This window comes from Mobula birostris, chromosome 11 (genome assembly GCF_030028105.1).
Source record: "Mobula birostris isolate sMobBir1 chromosome 11, sMobBir1.hap1, whole genome shotgun sequence".
Classification (NCBI taxonomy): Eukaryota; Metazoa; Chordata; class Chondrichthyes; order Myliobatiformes; family Myliobatidae; genus Mobula; species Mobula birostris.
The window spans coordinates 47,463,057-47,484,379 of record NC_092380.1 but is presented as its reverse complement, the minus strand read 5'-3'; the positions used below and the strand labels follow the sequence as shown (position 1 = coordinate 47,484,379).

General features: G+C 45.3%; 1 protein-coding gene across 9 annotated transcripts in view; it reads left to right on the top strand.

Annotated features, from left to right (window-relative positions):
* The window catches only part of LOC140205059 (excitatory amino acid transporter 2-like), a 351,029-nt gene extending 333,785 nt beyond the window's left edge, over nucleotides 1-17,244 (top strand). For 8 of the 9 annotated variants that reach the window (XM_072272184.1, XM_072272188.1, XM_072272185.1 and 5 more), the window contains 3 exons: nucleotides 371-505; nucleotides 7,440-7,668; nucleotides 11,555-17,244. In XM_072272184.1, coding sequence (XP_072128285.1) covers nucleotides 371-505; nucleotides 7,440-7,668; nucleotides 11,555-11,629 — 439 coding nt within the window. In that variant the 3' untranslated portion in view covers nucleotides 11,630-17,244. The remainder of the gene's footprint in view (nucleotides 1-370; nucleotides 506-7,439; nucleotides 7,669-11,554) is intronic. The other variant, XM_072272189.1, reaches the window with a different exon arrangement.
* The last annotated feature ends 4,079 nt before the right edge of the window (nucleotides 17,245-21,323 follow it).

Genomic DNA, 21,323 nt, shown 5'->3' with positions numbered 1-21,323 from the left:
ATAATGCAGACTCTAGAGAGGTCAATAGCTAGAGTAAGAGTGAAGCAGTTTTGTAACATTAAAAAGATTGTCAGCAAATAGAGAATCTTGACCCAGTAAAGGTGGAGGAACCGCAAAATATTTCCAAGACTTGACGGTGAGAATCTAGGAGGACAACTGTCAGGTGGTAGTGTCCCCGTGCTTTTCCTGCCCTTTTCCTTATCGCTGGTAAAGGTGGTGGGTTTGGAAACCACTGTCTCCGTGAGGTTGCTGCAGTGCATCCTGTAAATAGTAGCACCATCTGCCGCTACTCTGCAGAGACCAGGACACCAGTGAACAAAGCGCATGGCTGCCTCTGATAAAGAGACTCTCATTCATGATTGTTTTGCAGTTTGACAGCAACCTTGGCCAGCATTGGAGCCGCTAGCATTCCCAGTGCAGGACTGGTCACCATGCTGCTGATTCTCACCGCTGTTGGACTCCCCACACAAGATATCAGCCTGCTCGTCGCCGTGGACTGGCTGCTGTAAGTAAAACTATCCCTATTGAAAGTCCTTTGGGTAAGTTTCTTTTACCCTGAATTTCATTCCAAAACTTGGGCCTCTTCACTTAGGAAAAAAATTGAACCAATCCCTGCAGATAAGTTAACAAATTTCATGTCACATACCAGTGATAATAAACCTGATTCTGATTCTGACTCTGAGATGACAGAAATCTGAAATAAAAACAACTGCTGAGGGGAAAACTCGGCAGGTCAGGCATCATATCTGGAAAGAATCAATGTTTTGGGTCTGTGACCTTTTGTAAAACTGGGAAAGAGAGAAATACAGGTTAGTTTTGGTGGATTAGAACAGCGGTCCCCAACCACCGGGCCGCAAAGCATGCGCTACCAGGCCGCGAGGAAACGATATGATTTGGCGATATGAGTCAGCTGCACCTTTCCTCATTCCCTGTCACACCCACTGTTGAGCTTGAACGCACGCAAGGTCATTACCCGCACGTCATCCATGTCAGCGCGGGAAGGAGATCAACTCCTCGAGCTTGCAAATGACGGCGGGCTGGAAAGTATGTTTGACATAACATCTCTGCTGGCATTCTGTATCAAAATCAAGGCTAAATATCCTGAGATAGCCAGGAAAGAACTGAAAATATTGCTTCCATTTCCAACATATCTCTGCAATGAATGAAATGAAAACTAAATTGCAGAATAGACTGGACATAAGGAACCCCCTTCGAATATCGCTGTCTCCCATCACCCCTCGATGGGACCGTCTTGTTGCAGGGAAACAAGCCCAGGGCTCCCACTGATTCAGTGATATTGGTGTGTTGCAATGATTTTATATGTTCATACGGGGAAAATACGTGCTGTGTGTTTAATATCCAAACGATGCTTAAAATGTTACTGATAGAACCATAAAAACAATTACAGCACGGAAACAGGCCACTTCGGCCCTTCTAGTCCGTGCCGAACGCTACTCTCACCTAGTTCCACCGACCTGCACTCAGTCCATAACCCTCCATTCCTTTCCTGTCCATATACCCATCCAATTTTTCTTTAAATGATAATATCGAACCTGCCTCTACCACTTCTACTGGAAGTTCATTCAACACTTACTTCAAGCTCCCCTGTCCTCCCCTGATATCTGACTTATCACTATATTCATGCGAGGAAAATATGCGCTGTGTGTTTAATATTAAATTAATTAGATAAATCCTTTTAGAAATGAAATTGAGTGTATTAGCCACTTATCATCGATATTCCGGTTGTGATTCACCCCCCCCCCCCCCCCACCGCGAACAGAATCTGCAAAAACGATTTGTAGAAAAAAATCGTACACGCATGCGCACTGGTGCCCGCGCATGGCTTCATGGTCATTGTAGTCTTTCTCGGGGTAAACCCAGCGTATTTGGCTGCTACTCTTGTTCGTTGGCAACCCTACCACCACCACCCCCCCCACCCCCCCCCCACCCCCTGGTCGGCCGGTCTGCAAGAATATCGTCAATATGAAACCGGTCCGCAGTGCGAAAAAGGTTGGGGACCCCTGGATTAGAAGATAGTGGAGGTATTGTAGAACAAAGGGAATGTACTTGATAGGATGAATCAAAATGGCTCAATGGGGTGGTTTAACTTCAAGAATTGAATAGCAGGATAGTGTTCATGGGTTCATGGACTGTTCAGAAATCTGATGACAGAGGGGAAAAAACTGAATTCTTGGCTTGGGTCTTCAGGCTCCTGTACCTTCTCTCCAATGGTAGCAATGAGAAGAAGGCATGTCCTGGATGGTGAGGGTCTTTGGTGATAGATGCTGCCTCTTTGAGAAATCGTGACTTGAAGATGTTCTCAATTTTCTGCAGGCCACCTTGTGGATTGGATGAAACCTCAGTGGATTTGTTGTTTTGTGGGCCTATCAAGTGGAGGAAGTAGTGGCAATATATATTGTCCCAGTGCTTTACTGGAACAGCCTGGAGCCTCTCCTGTTCACTGTGTTGCTCAGTGGATGCTCTCATCCTTTCTCATAGAAGTAAGCCGATCTCTCCTGTCACATACCCTGTGATGGGTTAAAGATCCAGCAGAAATGGAAAGCACCTTGGAGTCCAGTATTGTTATTAACTAATAGTATTTATTAGTAACTACGCAATACAGTAATATAAATCAGATATATCAAACAGGTTAGCAATGATTATATATAAGTAAGTGTGGAAATATATGAAAACCAAGCTTCTTCAAGTCTAGGGGTAAATAGATACAGTCTTACGATGGTGAGTAAAGTTCAGTTTGTGGTATTGAGTTGAGTAGTGATGTAGAGAGAGAGAGAGAGAGGAGAGATCTGAGTCTTCAGGTGAGCTGACACCACTGATCTTCCCGTTGTCCTCCAAAATCCTTTAGAAGTCACCGACTGGGACCACAACAAAGGGGGCTGTTTTTCTGTGGTGGAATCATCAACCCAGGCGAGGGTTGGACACACAACTAACTCCCCACCGGTCACGCCTTTCTCACACTGCGAGAGCCACTGATCGATCCTCCAAAACCCACTTTTTCTGTGGGCACAACAATGCCCATTCAGTGTCCAAAACCATGTGTCTGAGGTCTATCATCTGACCTTCTATTTATCTCACCATGCTGAATACCAACTGTCACTCAAACAGCTCCTCCCTTCTCTGTCTGTAAGAACGTACAAGCAGGTGATATCCTTGTAGAAAGTATAAACAAACTGTGAGCAGTCTTTGTCTCTCTCTCTCTTTTTAACTAAGTGTTTGTGTTAAATAACTCTCTCTCTCTCTTTTCAAAAGTACAGTTCATAGGGGTAATTCAGGACCCCGTCACATCTCCCCATAACCGTCCACCGGTTAGGCAGATGATACCTTGACTGCATCTCTAAAGCATAGTGAACTGTTGGGGCGGACGCATGATGGCACCACCAGTCGGAGTAGGTTGCCCTGACAAAGCTGCAATGAGAGTAGGAGTTAAATGGCCCAGTACATGTGGGCATTGACCAAGCAGTCCTCGTGGAAGAGACGGTTATAGGTTACAATGGGCAAAGGGAGGATTAGGAACGCTTACCTCACTTGTGAACAGTTCCAAGTCAATTAATTCCTTTGGCAGAATTATATCCTTATCAACCTCTGGGAATCTGCTCTTGCTCATGGCTCTAGCTCAGGGGTCCCCAACCTTTTTCGTACTGCAGACCGGTTTCATATTGACAATATTATTGCGGACTGGCCGACCCGGGGGGGGAGGGGGGGTAGGGTAGGGTTGCCAACGTACCAGAGTAACAGTCAAATACGTTGGGTTTAACCCGAAAAAGACTACAATGACCATGAAGCCTTGCACGGGCACCAGTGCGCATGCATAACTTTGCGTATGTGTTTACGTGCCAATTTCTTAAAAATTGTGTTTGCCGAGTTGGCGGCGGCGGCGGCGGCGGCGGCGGCGGCGGCGGCGGGGGGGTGGTGGTGGTGGGTGTTAATCACGACCGGAATATAGGTGATAAGTGGCTAATACACTCAATTTCGTTTCTGAAAGGCTTTATCTAAAGAATTTAATATTAAACACACAGCGCATATTTTCCTAGCATGAATATAGCGATAAGACAATTATCAGGGGAGGACAGGGGAGCTTGAAGTGTTGAACGAACTTCCAGTAGAAGTGGTAGAGGCAGGTTCGATATTATCATTCAAAGAAAAATTGGGTGGGTATATGGACAGGAAAGGAATGGAGGGTTATGGGCTGAGTGCAGGTCGGTGGAACTAGGTGAGAGTAGCTTTCAGCACAGACTAGAAGGGGCGAGATCACCTGTTTCCATGCCGTAATTGTTACATGGTTATATAAGTCACTTATAATAGCATCATAACATTTTAAGTAACGTTTGGATATTAAACACACAGCGCATATTTTCCTCGTATAAACATATAAGATCATTGCAACGCACCAATATCGCTGAATCAGTGGGAGCCCTGGGCTTGTTTTCCTGCAATAAGACATTGCCATCGAGGGGTGATGGGAAGACAGTGACACTCGAAGGGGGTTTCTTATGTCCAGTCTATTCTGCAATTTAGTTTTCATTGCATTCATTGCAGAGATATGTTGGAAATGGAAGCAACGTTTTCCGTGCTTTCCTGACTATCTCAGGATATTTAGCCTTGACTTTGATCCAGAATGCCGGCAGAGATGTTATGTCAAACATACTTTTCAGCCTGCCGTCATTTGCAAGCTCGAGGAGTTGATCTCCTTCCCGCGCTGACATGGATGACGCGCGGGTAATGACCTCGCGTGCGTTCAAGCTCAACAGGGCGTGACAGGGAACGAGGAAAGGTGCCGCTGACTCCTATCGCCCAATCATATCGTTTCCTTGCGGCCCGGTGGTTGGGGACCGCTGCTCTAGCTTCAGTCTAGCGCCAACCCATACCTTAATCCTAACTAACACTTACTCTCTACACCTACACACACAACATCCACCCAAAAGCTGCAAAGCACCTCAAACTGCTTCCTCCTGCCACCCTGAACGACAAATGTAGGATCACTAGGCACAATTCAGACTGATATGGACAGACTTTAAAATAAATTAGAATCGTCAGTCGAAGTGTTACTGAGACTCCAACCCCTCATATCACTGAGCATTACTCAATCATTAACTATCCCTGGTCCCATTCATCACTGACACTCTGAACAGCAAATCTGCCAGAGAAGGAATAGCAACCCAGTTTTCAAGTGTTTAAACTCTGCATGTCAGCAGAGTTCGATGTTCATGCCAGAAGAAGCTACCCATTTTCATTCCACTTTCCATTCCCATTCCGATGTGTCAGTCCATGGCCACCTCTACTGTCGTGATGAGGTCACACTCAGATTGGAGGAACAAGACCTTATCTTCCATCTGGGTAGCCTCCAACCTGATGGCATGAACATCGATTTCTCAAACTTCTGGTAATGCCCCCCCCCCACCATTTCCCATCCCCTTTTCCCTCTCTCACCTTATCTTCTTGCCTGCCTATTGACTCCCTCCGATGGTCCTCCCCCTTTTTCTTTCTTCCAGGGCCTTCTGTCCTCGCCTATCAGACTCCCCCTTCTCCAACCCTGTATCTCTTTCACCAATCAACTTCCCAGCTCTTTACTTTACCCCTCCCCCTCCCGGTTTCACCCATCACCTGGTGATTCTCTCTCCCCTCCCCCCACCTTTTAAATCTACTCCTCAGCATTTTTTCTCCAGTCCTGCTGAAGGGTCTCAGCCTGAAACGCCGACTGTACTTTTTTTCCATAGATGCTGCTTGGCCTGCTGAGTTCCTCCGGTATTTTGTGTGTGTTTCTTGGATCCTTACAACAGCCCGCTAGCTTTGTGGTTATCATTAACGAACAATGAGCTTTCAGAAAATACCGGGTGACTACAGAATATATAGTAAACTCTGAAAGAGGGGCAGGCAGTCACCTTGTGTAGAACTCTCAACTGCCCATCAGCTGGTCGTGCAAATGCCCACTTTGGCCAGGCCCTGAAGCAAACTAACCAGGGGATATCCCACTAACCCATCCCCGCCCCCTCTGCATCAGGTGACCAAAATTCAGGAGCCTGGGGCAGAAGTGCCTAAAGGACCTAAAGAGTAGACACTTCAAATATTCAAATAGAGGCTGTAGCCTTTCACACTCCGCTTACTCATGGTACACTGTCTCCTCCTGGAAAGAATTTGCTTCTTAAGGCTGATTTATACTTGAGCGTCAAATGTATGCCATAGGTATGGCGTAGCTGTGAACCCTACACTGTATCTACGCTGAACCCTATGCCGTAGCCTAACGCGCACCTCTCCCAAAATGTAACTATGTGTCGCGGCGACGTAGACCGCAACAACTGTGATTGGTCTGCTTGGTAACATCGCATTTCCTCCTACGCTGCAATAGCTTCCCATTGGGCGACTGAGAGGCAGGGAAGGAACTCTGGCTGCAATGCTTTCCATAAAGCTTTACAGACCTCTGAAATTATGGAGGACCCTGTGCTTGATGCCAGTTTGTAGCTAGCTGCTACAGCCTGTTGACTTCCACCCAAAGCTAAAACTCGAATGGTGATTGCCAGTCTCTGAGTATACTGTGTATACACTGATGCGAAATGGTTGGAGACGATGAACTAAATTGTCAAATCTACCTGCCGACATCCAAAAAGATTTGAAATGCATTTCCTCGTCCATGTCTCTCAGTGGCCGAACAAGCACAGAAAATTCACCCTCCTTCAGTTTTAGTGGCCATTGTTTGAAGTTTGAGTTTCTCCGTGTTGAGTTTCAACACGAAGAAACTCAACACCGTGGCATAGAAACCCCACCGCCAACTAGTGTTTAGGCGGTGAATTGCAGAGTGATGCAGACACACCAACGCACAAGTATAAATGCTCACAACGGCATAGCCCACTTGCATAGGCTATGGTGCAAGCTAGTACGCACAAGTATAAATCAGCCTTTAGTCCTCCAACAGTCTGCAAACCATATTGAATGGTTTGCTCTTCAAAGGGAAATTACTAAGATAATAGGGCTGAGTTTTCCGAAAGGGATTAGAGAGACTTCGTTCTTCCTAATATTGCTGGGCATTCTTTAAAAGTTCCAGTAACTTCTGAGGAGCATTTATAGCAGGTCTGTTAATCAAAATACTAAGTCAGACAGTTGTATTATTATGTGTAAACTAAGTGGTCCCTTACCTGCATTACCATAGTGCCTACACTTCAGCAGTACATTTGGATGTTTTGAAGTCCTGAAAAACAACACAGAAATTAATCTTTTTGCCTCAACTCTACTTTCCTGTAGTGACCTCTCATCCCTTGATTCCTTTTATATCCAAAAATCTATCAATTTCTGTTGGAGCTCAAAGCACTTCACGACAAGAGGTTCCAGCAGAGATGCTACCAGCCCTGGGTTTCCTCAGGCTTGGTTGCCATAGTAACCGGAAAGTGAGAAAGGCTGACCGTGCCTTGTTGACCATTATATTGCAGGGACAGGATGAGGACCTCAGTGAATGTTGTCGGTGACTCATTCGGGGCTGGCATCGTCTACCACCTGTCGAAGGAAGAGCTGGCAAACATTGATGCCCAGCATGCCTTGCTCGAGGATGGGAGGTTGCCCAAAACATTGTTTGTGAATGAAGGCATGAAGACCCACCATGAGAACAACTCTAGCCAGCCCAATTACTCAGACAACTCTGTCCAGGCAGAAGAGGACAAGGTATATTTCACATATACAGATATCGAGACCTGCATTTAACAACGCCTGCTTGTTTCCAGTTATCTCCATTTCCTGCTGTTGTTGTAGTGGTCACTGTATACCCCAACAGTCACTGTGGCTAGAACATTGGTAGCGTTGGCAAAGGTAGTGGTACAATACTCTGGCCTGTTAACCTATTCCAGAGGACACACTTTAAGGCTGCAGCACTTAAAGCTTTTTGAAAAAGGCTTGTGAAAATTTATAGGTGAAACATATTTAGATTAAAGTATTTTTATGCCAATTAATGTAAATTATGCCACTTAATTTATTGAGATGTTTGTATATATTTAACGCTGGAAGCTTTCACACAGCAAGGAAGGAGAGGTAAATTGCAACAGATTTAATAAGGGGAGTTCGTATCTAAGAAGGCTTTGGGCCAATTCAACGCTCCCTGCCTCTTGCCTCTACTTCACAAGGTGTCCATAGCAGGAGGTAGTCACTTAACTGTTAGCCTGAGTGCATTAGTGATGAAGAGAGTACATGGTGTTGGAAGCTATGGTCGTCAGACACTGATGGAGCAGAGATCATGGACCATAGTCTCACTATAGGCAGTGGAGGTTTTGATTGTAAATGGCAATGGAGGTTAGTGGTGTGGGTGAGAGGGGCGGAGTTGGAGGGTGGCAAAGAAGTAGGAGTAGTGGAGTTGATCAGTGGGTTGGGTGGAGGTGATGCATTTGGAGAAGGGGTTGGTTGAAGAGGGAGTTGGGTGACCAATTTGGGGTGTTGGGTGATAGAGGGTCAAGATGATTGAGGGTGACGGGTGACTGTGGGAGATGAACAATCTCTGAGGGATTAGAGGTATTGGGTAATGTGGTGTTGGGTGATAGGGGTGTTTGGTGAAGGGTTAGGGAGTTCATCAGGGATTGGGAGGGTACTTAGGGTTATTGGCTAATGGGAGTTTGGTGTGCTGAGCGATTGGATGGTTGTCTGATTGAGGATGGAGGGGTCAGGATGTTGGTCGACTGGGGGAGCTGGCTGATGGGCATTTGGTTATTGGTGATGAGGCTGCAGAGAATAAGAAATCAAGATAAGTGCTGTAGTTAAGGAGGGCAGGGCTGAGCCTGTGGGTGTGTGTGGGGAGTGCTGGTTGATGAATGGGGCTGCAGTGACTTTAGAAGGAGGTCAGCTGTGTCTGGTGAGGCAATGCAGTCAGGCCAATTCCAGTGGTCTGGAGCTGAAGGACAAGGTATTGGTGATTGGACTGAGAGTAACTCTGTATCTAACAGCCCTGCGGCTAACTGAATCTAGAGCCTCCTATATCCTGCAGTAAGAATCTATGTGAGACAAGTATAGGTACCAGCAAGGGGTCAGAGATTTCATGGCCTGCCCATATGAAGCGCCGTTCGCCTGCCTGGTCTTTTGGGGTACAGAGACACTATGTACATATAAATCATGCTCATCACATTTGTTCTGTTAATATACATGTAATGTAAACAGTTGCATGATGCCATCTTTTCTCTCCCTGCGTTTTATCTGCTGCATGTCTGTAATGCACTAATGCATGTAACTCTCCTGTAATGTCTCCTGTCCTTCTGTCTCTTGTGGGGTGCTGGGACTTTGGGGTATACATTCTGGCACGGGAGGGGTGCGTCAATGCGATACAAGCTGCAAGAGGAGCAGGTTGCTACTTGCAGCCAAGAGAAATTCAAAGCATTTTATTTTCTGGTGAATTAAACTCAAATCTACTTCAACTCAATTCTTCCTTTTCATACAGATAACTCTGAGAAATGACTGAGGGAGTTTATAATAATAGCACACACCCTTCCCCAACCCATCCTCAGAAGATGAGACTGGCTTCAGTGTGTCAAACCTAAACCAATTCCAGAGTTCAGTTCCACGGCAAGGTTTGGGTTACTGCTCTGTGCCTTGTCACTGAGATCTTCCTTCACCTCACCTCATCAAAGTTGCTCAACTTTAAGCCGTCTTGTTCCCTTACAAAATGACGCACGCCTGAAAAGATCGATTTCTTTCTGAGTCTAATGTGAGCAATTTGCAACACAATGGAGGCTGAGCAACACACACCTTGAGGGGCATTCAGAGATGCTGGAGGAACTCAGCAGATCAGGCAGCATCTATGGAGGGGAATAAACAGTTGATATTTTGGGCGGAGACCCTTCATCAGGATCAGTACGTCGACTGTTTATTCTGCCCCATACTGTAAATGCTGGCTGATCCAGTGAGTTCCTCCAGCATCTCTGAATGCTCCTCAAGGTCTCCAGCATCTGCAGAATCTCTTGTGACAATGGAACAGGAGTCAACATCCTTAGAAGTACAAACTTTCAAAGCCCCCTCCTCATTAATGATGATGTGAGTCACCTCCCAGTCACTGGCTAGGTGTGAGGGACTAGGCAGTGTCTCCCTAAGCAGGTAGTCACCTAGGTCTCAGCAAGCAGAAACACAAAAAGGCAACAACTTGAACTGGACCAACCTGGGTCTAGTTGGCCTTGACAACATGAATAGTGGCTTACCCAACCTGTCGTCCCGCACAATATCTTACACAGAAATCAGTTCCCCACATAATCCTGGATATGTGTAGAATAGGAGCAGGACCTTTGTACCATTTTGACCAAAATATAAATCCTTCAGGGACCTGTAGACCTTCACATCGAGAGCCTTACACTCCTTATTATTTGCTTTATATAACTTCTAGTCTCCCAGTCTGCCCTCCTAGGTTACAAAATGTCAGGTCAATATCCATTGCTGGTTTCTGTTTCCATCGCTCTCACAAGCAGCCACCATTCCATTCAAGTGACCACTATAGTTAAGATCAACAGAAGTGCATATAGCTTGATTAAATCTTGCTTCAGTCTCCTCTGTTCTAAAGAAAACAGCTGCAGCTCAAGCAATCTTTCATTCCAGCTAAAATTCACGAGATTTGGTAATATCCTTATAATCCTCCCACGTTCTTCCTTCACTGGACTGACTGGAAGTACTCAAGCTGTGTGTGTTTTTAAATTCCATGCTTTGCCCAATAAAGAAAAGAAAATCCCCTAATACTCCTTATCCACTGAAATTACCTGTCCCACTACCTTGAGGAATGTGCAGATACCTTTTCCCCCTCTCAGGATTCTACTCTTAACAATCTATTAACTTGTTAGTCCTTCCTTTTCTGGCTGCTGAGTTGCAGTAGGATTGGGCCTGATCCTTATAACCTGAGGAAACTGCAGAAATCTATGTAATCAAAACCTCCCAGAAACGAATTTCATAGCTTCAAACAAAGTCCTATGATTACTGTACAGTTCAAGAACGATGGATACCCTCATGTTTGGTCAGCCGAGTTCTTCAGTTCCATGTCCTGAAGGACATTCTTCCCAAACTGTTGATTGCCCAGCCTAGTCGATAAGGCCCACTATCTGAGGAGGTGAGAATGGTCAGTGTTCCATGAATGTAAGAGGTAGAAAAGGTAGTAGAGTGAGGTGGATTTGAGTTTCTTTGAAGAGCTGTTCTAAAGGGTAATGAAAGGGGAGGAGATTCAGAAAGCTGAACAGGCATTTTTTTTTGGATGAGGGTGATTCATACATCCCTCCATTCCTAACCAAGCATTGGTAGAGATGGGAGTGATGTATGATGATTGGCTTATCCATGTTACACTGTTGTCCCAAATCACCTCTAGCCCCGTAGTTTTGATGTTGAAACTGCTGGGGTAATGAACAGAAGTCAATCTGGCCCTCAAGCCTTCTCCTCTGTAATCTTCCCAATGGTGGGTGAGTAGAGAGTGTCTCCTCAAAAGGAAGGGGTTTCCTTTGAATGCTTTGAGTTTGTCCTCACTCTCTTGGCTTCTGTATTTCTCGCTGTTTCCTATGCTTTGCTCCCTTGAGTTAGACTTCCCTCGTAATTACTTCCCCAGGTAACCATGGCTAACAATGGCACAGCTGCCAACTACACAATTGTTGAGGAAGAACCTTGGAACCGGGAGAGCTGAGGAGAGTGGGGAAAACCCGATCCCATCACCTATGTGCCCCCATCACCCCTCTCTTCCCTCCCCTCCAACTCCTGAAGCTTGCTTCTGCTGAAACCGTTTATCTGAAAGGAAAAAAAAAGCAAACAATAACATGTTTAAAAAAACTTCTTTCGTACTTTTATGTAAATGTGGTTAGTGCAAGGTCCAAGTAGAGAGCTGGTGAAGGGGACACCTGGGGTTTTTACCAGTTACTGTGTAGTTCTTTACAGGTTTTCACACAGTCATTCAAGAAAGAGGAAGGAGAGGGAAAGGAGCCCATTTGGAAGAAGGAAGTTTGCAAAGCTAAGCACAAGAACTGCACCAGCCCAGGCACGATGTTTGTGCCTCACCCTGCCTGAGAGTAACGTGGGTTGCCTGTGTTGTTAGGGAAGGTAATTACATTGTCGAGCATCCAGGCTTTATCCCCCTTCTATTTGCTCTGTTGGATCTTGCCAACTTGTATTGCAATTAAGCACATGATTTTCACCTGACTGGTTGGTGCAGGCCATTCTCAGGGAAGTGATCTGGTTTAATGAGTGACACACTGCCATTAGTAAGATCCGCAAGTGCGTTAGTCCAGTGATGTACTCCCCGGCTCCGCTCCCCTCAGAGGAAATACAGATCCCTCACCCTCCGCTCTGGGAAATGTGCCTCAATGCAGTAGTGTCAGCTGACAGGCAAAGCCAAAGACCTGCTCACAGGACAAGCCTCAGAGATGCAGGGTGTGGGTCAGTGCCTGACACTCAGCCAGCAGGGTGGAAAATAATCTCCACCCTTCCAGCCTTAGAGCAACGGCAATCCCCTTCATGTCTCGAATCCCTACACGTTCAGAAACCACAGGGGAAGTACCAGAAAATTTGCACTAGCTTCCTTCCTTTTGGGCTCCCCTTGGACCTATAGACGTAGGAGCAGAAGTCTACTCGGCCATTTGATCATGGCCAGTTTATCCCCCCTCTCAACCCCATTCTCTTGCCTTCTCCCCACAAACTTTGACACCCTTAATAGGGAGCCAAGAGGGACAGAGTTTAACCTTCCAGCAGCAGGAGCAAGGCCGGAGGAAAGTGAGAAAGACACTCGTGCACCCGTAGGCCCAGCCTTTCCTTTGCTTCCAGTGGTCCAAGTATCCTGCCCACACGCCGTCATCTCTTGGGACAAGAAGGAGCTGGCCTCCCCCCTCACGGCTGAAGGTCATTCGCTATTCGCTCAAACTTGGTGGGCTCTGCAAGGGCCATCGCCAAAGTTGGTGATGGGGGTGGGGGGAAGTGGTTGTGGGCATTGCTTTCGGACTGACCCCTGAGTAACCTTTGAACGGCATGAGCCAGACTCCCGTTCAAGTCCCCAGCAGAGCAGAGTTCTCTGGTGACCCTGTTGTTGAGTTGTCCAAACAGTAACCCCTGGGGAACAAAGAGGTGTTGGTGGCAGATTCCACACCAACCCAATATTTTGTGTCTATCTTATCCAAACAGATCCCTAAGTCAAAGTCATGGATGAGTTTACTGTCATAGGCACTTGGGCATGTATGCACAGGTGCAATGAAAAACCTACCCACAGCGCTCTTGATCGCTGACTGGAAGCTTAGGTGCCTCCTGTTGGAAGCCTGACCCACAACTAGTGATCCAGTTTGGCTAAGGTCTGAGTTACCTTCACAGGTTGGGGAATGGAGGTGAATCCTTTGTTACCTGTAAACCCTTCCCACTTGACTCCTCATCCCTTGCAATAACAGCAGGCAACATGTGGCCCCCGAGCCCAAGAAGGGTAAAGGTGCCATTCTCAACTGTGAATGTTTTATTATTGATAGAGTCTGTCGGCACTGGGTAGAATGATGTGGAGTTAATGTTCACAGGCCCCAGACACTGCCTTTGACTTTAAGCACCATGGACAAGCACAAGTCTTCTGTCAAACCTTTTCTCTCTGCCAGTTCCCATGTCTCGAAGTTCACAAGAGTGCCAAATGATACCCAATGTCCGATTGAAATACAAAGGAAGGTATCCAGTTCGGGAATCTCTTCTGCTGACATCCTTGGCAAATGCAGACACAAGGATCCCAGAAGTTGATTCTCCCTGAGCAGGATAACCCTCATATGCAGGAGGGTGGATTGTGAATTTTTATTTCAAAGGTCGTTCATCTTGTGGAACAGGGAAGACTATATTACAGTCTGTGCATTTAGATTTCGAAGCCCTCTGCTGAGAGATTTCACAGATGGAAGAACCTCCCAGATACTAATCCCTTAAGCAAATTAGAATTTGCTTTATGGATGGTTCATGCTGTTCAGTGTTAACTGGTTTGCTACTTTCTCAGAGTGTCTCCTTGAGCTGTTTCATTACTGTGGACTATAATTAAATTTTGTACTTGTGTCTAACGTAAACTTTGCATGATATTTAGTACACATACTACTTTGAAGCAATCGGGTGACACTGGGTGTTAATTGTTCTTAGTTTTTATGCCATAATTTTTATATGTTCTTGTAACCTTTTAACTTCAGCTTTCCAAATCCTTAAAAGAATTCTGTATGCCTTTTGATAGTTAAAGTTTTGCAGGTGTAGGAAGTGTGTGTGTGTGTGTGTGTGTGTGCGCGTGTGTGTGTGTGTGATTAAAAACAGTCAATGGATTGAAATATGCAATACACTGGATTACACAGCCATGAGAGATTGGAAGATGAGAAGATTTTTGACTCGTGTCGTGAATTATTCCCATTGCTGAATAGCACATTTCTGTCCTTGTGGATAGTTTGATGGAAACACTGCTGCAGCCCACTCCACGGTTGGATAGGAACCATATGCCAGCTGGGCTGGACTGGGAGTGGTGTTGGTTGCTTGGATGCCTTGCCAAGTATGAATGGGGCAAGCTAGCCAAGAATAATGTGGAACACTAACATTTTTGGAGCAGGAGGGGAGAGCATTGTCAAATCAATAACAAATTGGCAGATGGGATAAAAGTCATGCAGTGAAGAAATGTGCAGCGGTCAAGTATATCTTCCAATCTGATGTACTGTCCCTACAAAAGCTTTCACTTCCAGCCATGTCACACAGCTTCCTAGCCTCCTCCTCCTCCCCCATCGCTCCCTGTATCCTGCCCCTCTGCCTCTTGCCCTTCTCTGATCTCCAGCAAACTTTTAGAGAATGTATTAAGCAAAAACAGGCATCTTAAATGAAGGCAGGAGAGGCAGGAAATACTCAACAGGTCAGGCAGCATGCATGGAGGGAGGAACCAATCAAAGGTCGTTGACCCGAGACATTAACTCAGCTTCTCTCTCCGCAGATGCTGACTGACACGCTGAGTGTCTCCTGACATACTATGATAATTTATTCAATTAAAAACTAACTTGCAAAGGATCTCTGCAAGTCATTTAGACGATACTCTGGTGCTTGTCAACCCAGGGTTCCAGACCACTGCTAGAAATGCCTCCGAGTTTAACCTGCGGGCTTGGCTTTCCCCGTACTAGTGAACCGGAGGATTGAAGAGTTTCCACCCGGGGTGTCAGAGGAGCTGCAGAACACTTGCTGGTGCAGTTTCCATAGCAATCTTTAGTATCCCTCAGGTGCTTATGTACCATGTTGCTGTGAAGAAGCACCATGCTGGGCTGATCTGCAATCTGTTTCAAAGAAAATGATGTAATACTCCCAGGCTTTGATCCAAACTGCTGGCACAGAGCATTCATACAGTTCTGAGCAAACTTCTTAGGGGTTGATGGTTCTGTTTTTATTATGGAAGTCTTGCTTCCCTCTCCTTGGGATGTGGCCTCATGTTGTGATGCTCTCAGGATCTTAGTGGAGTACAACTCAGTGTCCAAGAAGGACTTGCTCCAGTCCACCTGGCTGCAAATCCCTCTTTTACTTTAAGTATTGCATGAAGCACTTATCTACTCAACAGCCAGTTATTCCATTCCATTGGAGTCCTCTTTCTGGTAGCTTTGGTGAAGTAAAGGGACATTTCTCAGAATATGACAGGTTTAGACTTGCTGGAGGTAGGAACTGCAATCCTGGACCTGCTTACTGTTCATTGGTTCAGATAACCAATGCATCCTTTGGGCTGGAATTTCTACAGAGATCTCTATCTCAGATCCCCAACACAACTGTTTAAGAAAGAATAGGTTATTCCACCTGGCGTGCCTACCTCCCAATTCAGTAAGTTGCCTTTTTTTCACTTCAGTCCCACACTCCTACACTAGCCCCACATCCAGAAGTCTCTCAATCTCTGTCTTGAGAGTTGAAAGAAGCGATATCCTCTGGTTGATGAAATCTTTGCTCCCTCTCCCAAATCGCCAAGCCTTTATTTTAGAACTGTGACCCCTGGTTCCTTACACCTCAGCCTGAGAAAACAATATTCTTCCATATATTCTCTAACACTTGTAAGAATGTGTATTTATTAAACAAATCAACTCTCATTCCTCTAACTTCTGTATTATCTCTTCTCATGGGACTAAAACCTCCATCCTACCTATCTGGAAATCAATCTGGTGAAACTTTGTTGCTCTTCCTTTCTGGCAAGTATATCCTTCCTTGTTTAGGGAGGCCAGAACTGTCTACAATATTTAACATTAAGCAGACACGGAGCATTTATGGGTTCAACAGTACTAAAGCTGAACACATTTCTGGAGGTTTTGAGTCAGCACCTCCCACCTTCCTAACACATCTATTTTGGGAGTGCTCTAACTAACTTCTGGAAATTCTGCAGTCTGGATGAATCTTGTCGCTTGGTCTAATGTTTTTTCTCTTATTTCCTGTCACTTTTTCTTAACAAACCCATTAAATCTACCAGCAAGAAAAATAAACCATTCTGCATCAGTCATGGAACACTGGGACTGGCCATTCCATGCACATCTTCAGCTGTCAGCTTCCCTCTTTCCTCCTTCTTTTCACCCCCTCCCTCACTCCCTCTTTTCTCCCCTCCATCCTCACCCACGGCACTCCGCTCTCCTCATCCCGTTCCTTCTCCCCTGTCCCTTCCATCCTCGCCAAACTGCTTCTTCTCCTCTCTCTTCATCTTGACCCATTCTTCTCCTCCACCCTTGGTCTTCACTTCTTCTCCCCTCCCCTGCCATTGTCCCATCCTTTTGCCAGTTTCTCTTCCTCTTCTCTCCAGTCTCTCCTTTCCACTTCTCCACTCTCCTTTCCTCACCCCAGCATGTCACATCCTCTGCATTTTCTAACCTCTTGACCCATTTCTCCCATTCTTCTCCCCCATCCTTTCCCATTCTCTCCTTCTCAGTCCCCCCCCCGGCATATCCCCCCTATGTTTGCCCGTTCCCTACAGGTGAACTCCCCTTTGCTGTCAGTACAGTGTCTCAGTGTTGGCTGACCAACGGATTGAGCCTCTCTCTGTACTCACTAGATCATGGGTTGAAGTGAATGGGACATGGAGACATGGTTAGAACTAATTTCCTCGGTTAAACATCTCTGTTTTTAGTTGTTTTAATATAAAAGATTTTCAATTTTTTTGTCCTCTGTCGTCATTTTTGTCTGTGTTGAGAGTCTTGTCGATAAACCTGCATTCTTTATGTATCAAAGGGCAGAGACACAACTGGATTATTTCACACTGTGCTGTATTTTTGGTGTTATATAAGTTTACAGAAAAGTCTAATAAATGTTTATTGGCACTTCGGTTTGAAGAATGAGATTCAGTGTTTTTCTTTAATTCCTGTTCTTGCAATACATTTCTGGCATGCATTCCATCCATTGGGGGGCGGGGGGAGGGATAAAAAAAACAAAATCAACGTAAGATGCAGATGCCAGAAACCTGATAAAAAACACAGAACAGATGAATACTCAACCGGCCGGACAGCAACTTCAGAGAAAGAAAAGTTTCAGGCTGGAGACCCTTCAAAGGATGGGTAAAGGTTTAGGTTTTTGTCATTTTCAACAGTACTTTCTCAAAAGAAATTCATTTTTTCTGTAAACTTTTGTAAGCTTTTAACTTGGGGCCTTATTCTATTTGGAGTCATAGATTCAGAGAAAAGTACAGCACAGAAACAGGCCCCTCGGACTAGCTAATCCATGCTGAATCACTTAAACTGCCTCGTCCCACGGATCTACACAGAGACCAAAGCTCTCCTATCACCACCACCATGTACCTATCCAAACCTTAAACATTGAAATCAAGCTTACATGCACCACTTGCTCTGGCAGCTTGTTCCACACTCTCACCACCCTCTGAGAGAACAAGTTTCACCCATGTTCCCCTTACACTTTTGCCCTTTCACCCTTAACCCATGATCTCTAGTTGTAGTGCCACCCAGCCTCAGTGGAAAAAGCCTACTTGCGTTTACCTGATCTATAGCACTCATAATTTTTTATACCTCTATCAAATCCACCCTCATTCTTCTTCATTTCAAGGAATAAAATCCAAACCTATTCATATCTTTCATTATAGCTCAGGTCCTCCAGTCCCAGCAATATCCTAGTAAATTTTCTCTGTACTCTTTCAACCTTATTTACATCTTTTCTGTACGTAGGTGATGAAAACTGCACACAATACTCCAAATTAGACCTCACCAATGTTTATCCAACTTCAACATAATATCCCATCTCCTGTACTCAATAGTTTGATTTATGAAGGCCAATGGGCCAAAAGCTTTCTTTATGACCCCATGTACCTGTGATACCACTTTCAATGTATTATGGACCTGTACTTTCATATCCCTTTGCTCTATTGTACTCATTTGTGTTCTATCATTCACTGTGTAAGACCTACCCTGATAGTCCTACCAAAATGCAACACCTCACAATTGTCTGCATTAAATTCCCTCTGCCATTTTTGATACAATTTTTCCAGCTGGTCCAGATCCCACTGCAATCTCTGATCATCTTCCTATCTGTCCACTACACCCTCAATGTCAGTGTCATCCCAAATTTGCTGATCCAGTTAACCACATTGTCATCCAAATCATCGACGTAGATGACAAACAACAGCAGAACCAACACTGATCCCTGCGGCACTCTACTAGTCACAGTTCTCCAGTCTCTGGCTTCTCCCACAAAGTCACTGTTTAATTCAATTTACTTCCTCATCTTGGATGCCAAGTGGATGAACCTTCTTGACTGACCTCCCATGCGGGACCTTGTCAAATGCCTTGCCAAAGACCATGTAGGAAACATCCACTGCCTTGCCTTCATCAGCTTTCCTGGTAACCTCCTCAAAAAGACTATAAGATTGGTTAGACATGACTTACCGTGCACAAAGCCATGCTGACTAGCCGTAATCAGACCAGGTCTATCCAAACTTAAATATTCTGTCCCTTAGAATACCTTCCAATAACATTCCCACTACTGATGTCAGGCTTACCGGCCTATAATTTCGTAGTTTATTTTTAGAGCCCTTCTTATACAGTGGAACAAAATGAGCTACCTCCAGTACCTCAACTGTCACAAAGGAAGATTTAAATATCTCTGCTAGGGCTTCCTGTAATTTCTTCAATCGCCTCCCACAGGGTCTGAGGGAACACCACGTCAGGCCCTGGGGATTTATCCACCTTAATTTGCCTCAAGGCAGCAAACACCTCCTCCTCTGTAATCTGTACAGCGTCCATGGAGTCGATGCTGCTTTGCCTCACGTCTGTAGACTCTGTGTCCATCTCTTGAGTAAATACAGATGCAAAAAATTCATTTAAGATCTCTCCCAACTCTTTTGGCTCCATGCATGGACTGCCACTCTGATCTTCCAGAGGACCAGTTTTGTATTGCATTCCTTTTGCTCTTAACATATCTGTAGAATTCCTTAGGATTCTCCTTCACTTTGTCTGCATGGACAACCTCATGCCTTCCTTTAGCCCTCCTGATTTCTCTCTTAAATGTTCTCCTGTATTTCTTATACCCCATACCTGCTACGCACCTCCTTTTTTACGTTAACCAGGGCCTCAATATCTGTTGAAAACCAAGGTTCCCCAAACCTATTATGTTTACCTTTTATTCTGACAGGCACACAAAAGCTTTGTACTCTCAAAAAGTCACTTTTGAAGGCCTTCCACTTACCAAGTACATCTTTGCCAGAAAACAGCCTGTCCCAATTCACACTTGCCAAATCCCTTCAGATACCATCAAAATTGACCCTTCTCCAACTTAGGTCTGGTCTGCAGGTTGAGATTCTATCTTCCTCCATGTTTATTTTGAAACTAATGGCATTGTGGTCACTAGGTGCAAAGTGTTCCCTACCCAAACTTCTGTCACCTGGCAAGCCTGGTGAGGAGAGCTGATAGGAGAGTAGAGTGGAAATGGCAACAGTGACCAGATGGAGGTAACAAGGGGCTGCAGGTGATGGAATCTGATTGGAGAGGAAGGTGGATCATGGAACCAAGGAGGGAGGTGGGGTGGGCAGGTGGGATTGGTCTGGGAAGGGGCCCAGTGGGAGGAGTGTGTATATGATGGGCAGATAGAGTGGGTGGAGGACAGGAAAGAAACAGGGTTGGAGTGGGTGTAGAGGGAACTGGGGAGTTCAGGAGAGAGAATCAGATTTTCAAATCACAAACATACTGTATGTTGTGAAATTTGTGTTTCTGCTGCAGTACAGTGCGAGATGTAAATCACTGCCACAGAAATAAATGCACAGTGCAAAAGAGGAAAAATGAAGTTGTCTTCATGGACAATTCAGAAAAGGGATGGAGAGAGAGCAGTCACCTGAAGGTGGAGAATTCACTTTCCTGCAGACTAGGCAGATGGAATATGGGGTCTGCTCCTCTAAATTTTGCTTATCCTCCCCCTTGCTGAGGCCGAGGCTCAGAACTGACATTGGTGGGGGAGTGGGAAGGGGAATTAAAATGGCTGGCAACCGGGAGCTTTGGATGGGCATGGCAGACCTAGAGCTGGTGCACCACAAAGTAAAAATATGAGTTGAAATGACATGATCCCTGTCCACCCAAACGTTATTCATTGGCAGCTGAGTCTGAGACAGTGCCTCGGTAACTCTGGAAAAGTGTATCTTTATGGATATAACAGGCAGGGTAAATCAATATAGTGTCACGTTAAAGGGGCGAGAGGGTGATGAAGGCTTTGCAGTCACAGCAGATGTGCCTTGAGCAGCTGTAAGGAGGACAAGGGAGGGGAAGAAAAATATCGCTGTTGGAACTATGTGCTGTAGAACACTGCAGTCACTGAAATCCAGAAGTAAGCAAGAATAATGAAAATACTCAGCAAGTGGGAAGATGGTATTAGTGTTACAGGCTGAGGACTTTACATCAGATCTGAATCAGAAACAGAATCAGGTTTATTCTAAGAGACAGGATATATAAGAAAACATAAAGAGATACTGCAAGTGCTGGAAATCCAGGGATGCACACACAAAATGCTGGAGGAACTCAGTAGCATCTGCGAAATGGACATTTTGGGCTGACACCCTTCATAAGTCAAAAAGACTACGAGACATAGGAGCCATCAAGTCTGGTGTGCCATTCCATCTATTATCGCTCTCAGTCCCATTCTCCTGCCTTATCCTTCTAACATTTGACACCATTACTAATTAAGAACCTGTCAACCTCTGCCTTAAATATACCCGATGACATCCATGCAATGAATTCCAAAGATATAAAACCCTCTGGCTAAAGAAATTCCTCCTCACCTCTGTTCTAAAGGGACATCCTTCTGCCCTCTGTTCCTAGACTCACCAACTAAAGGAAGCATCCTCTCCACATTCACTCTATCTACCTTTTCAATATTCAATAAGTTTTAATAAGATTCCCTCTCATTCT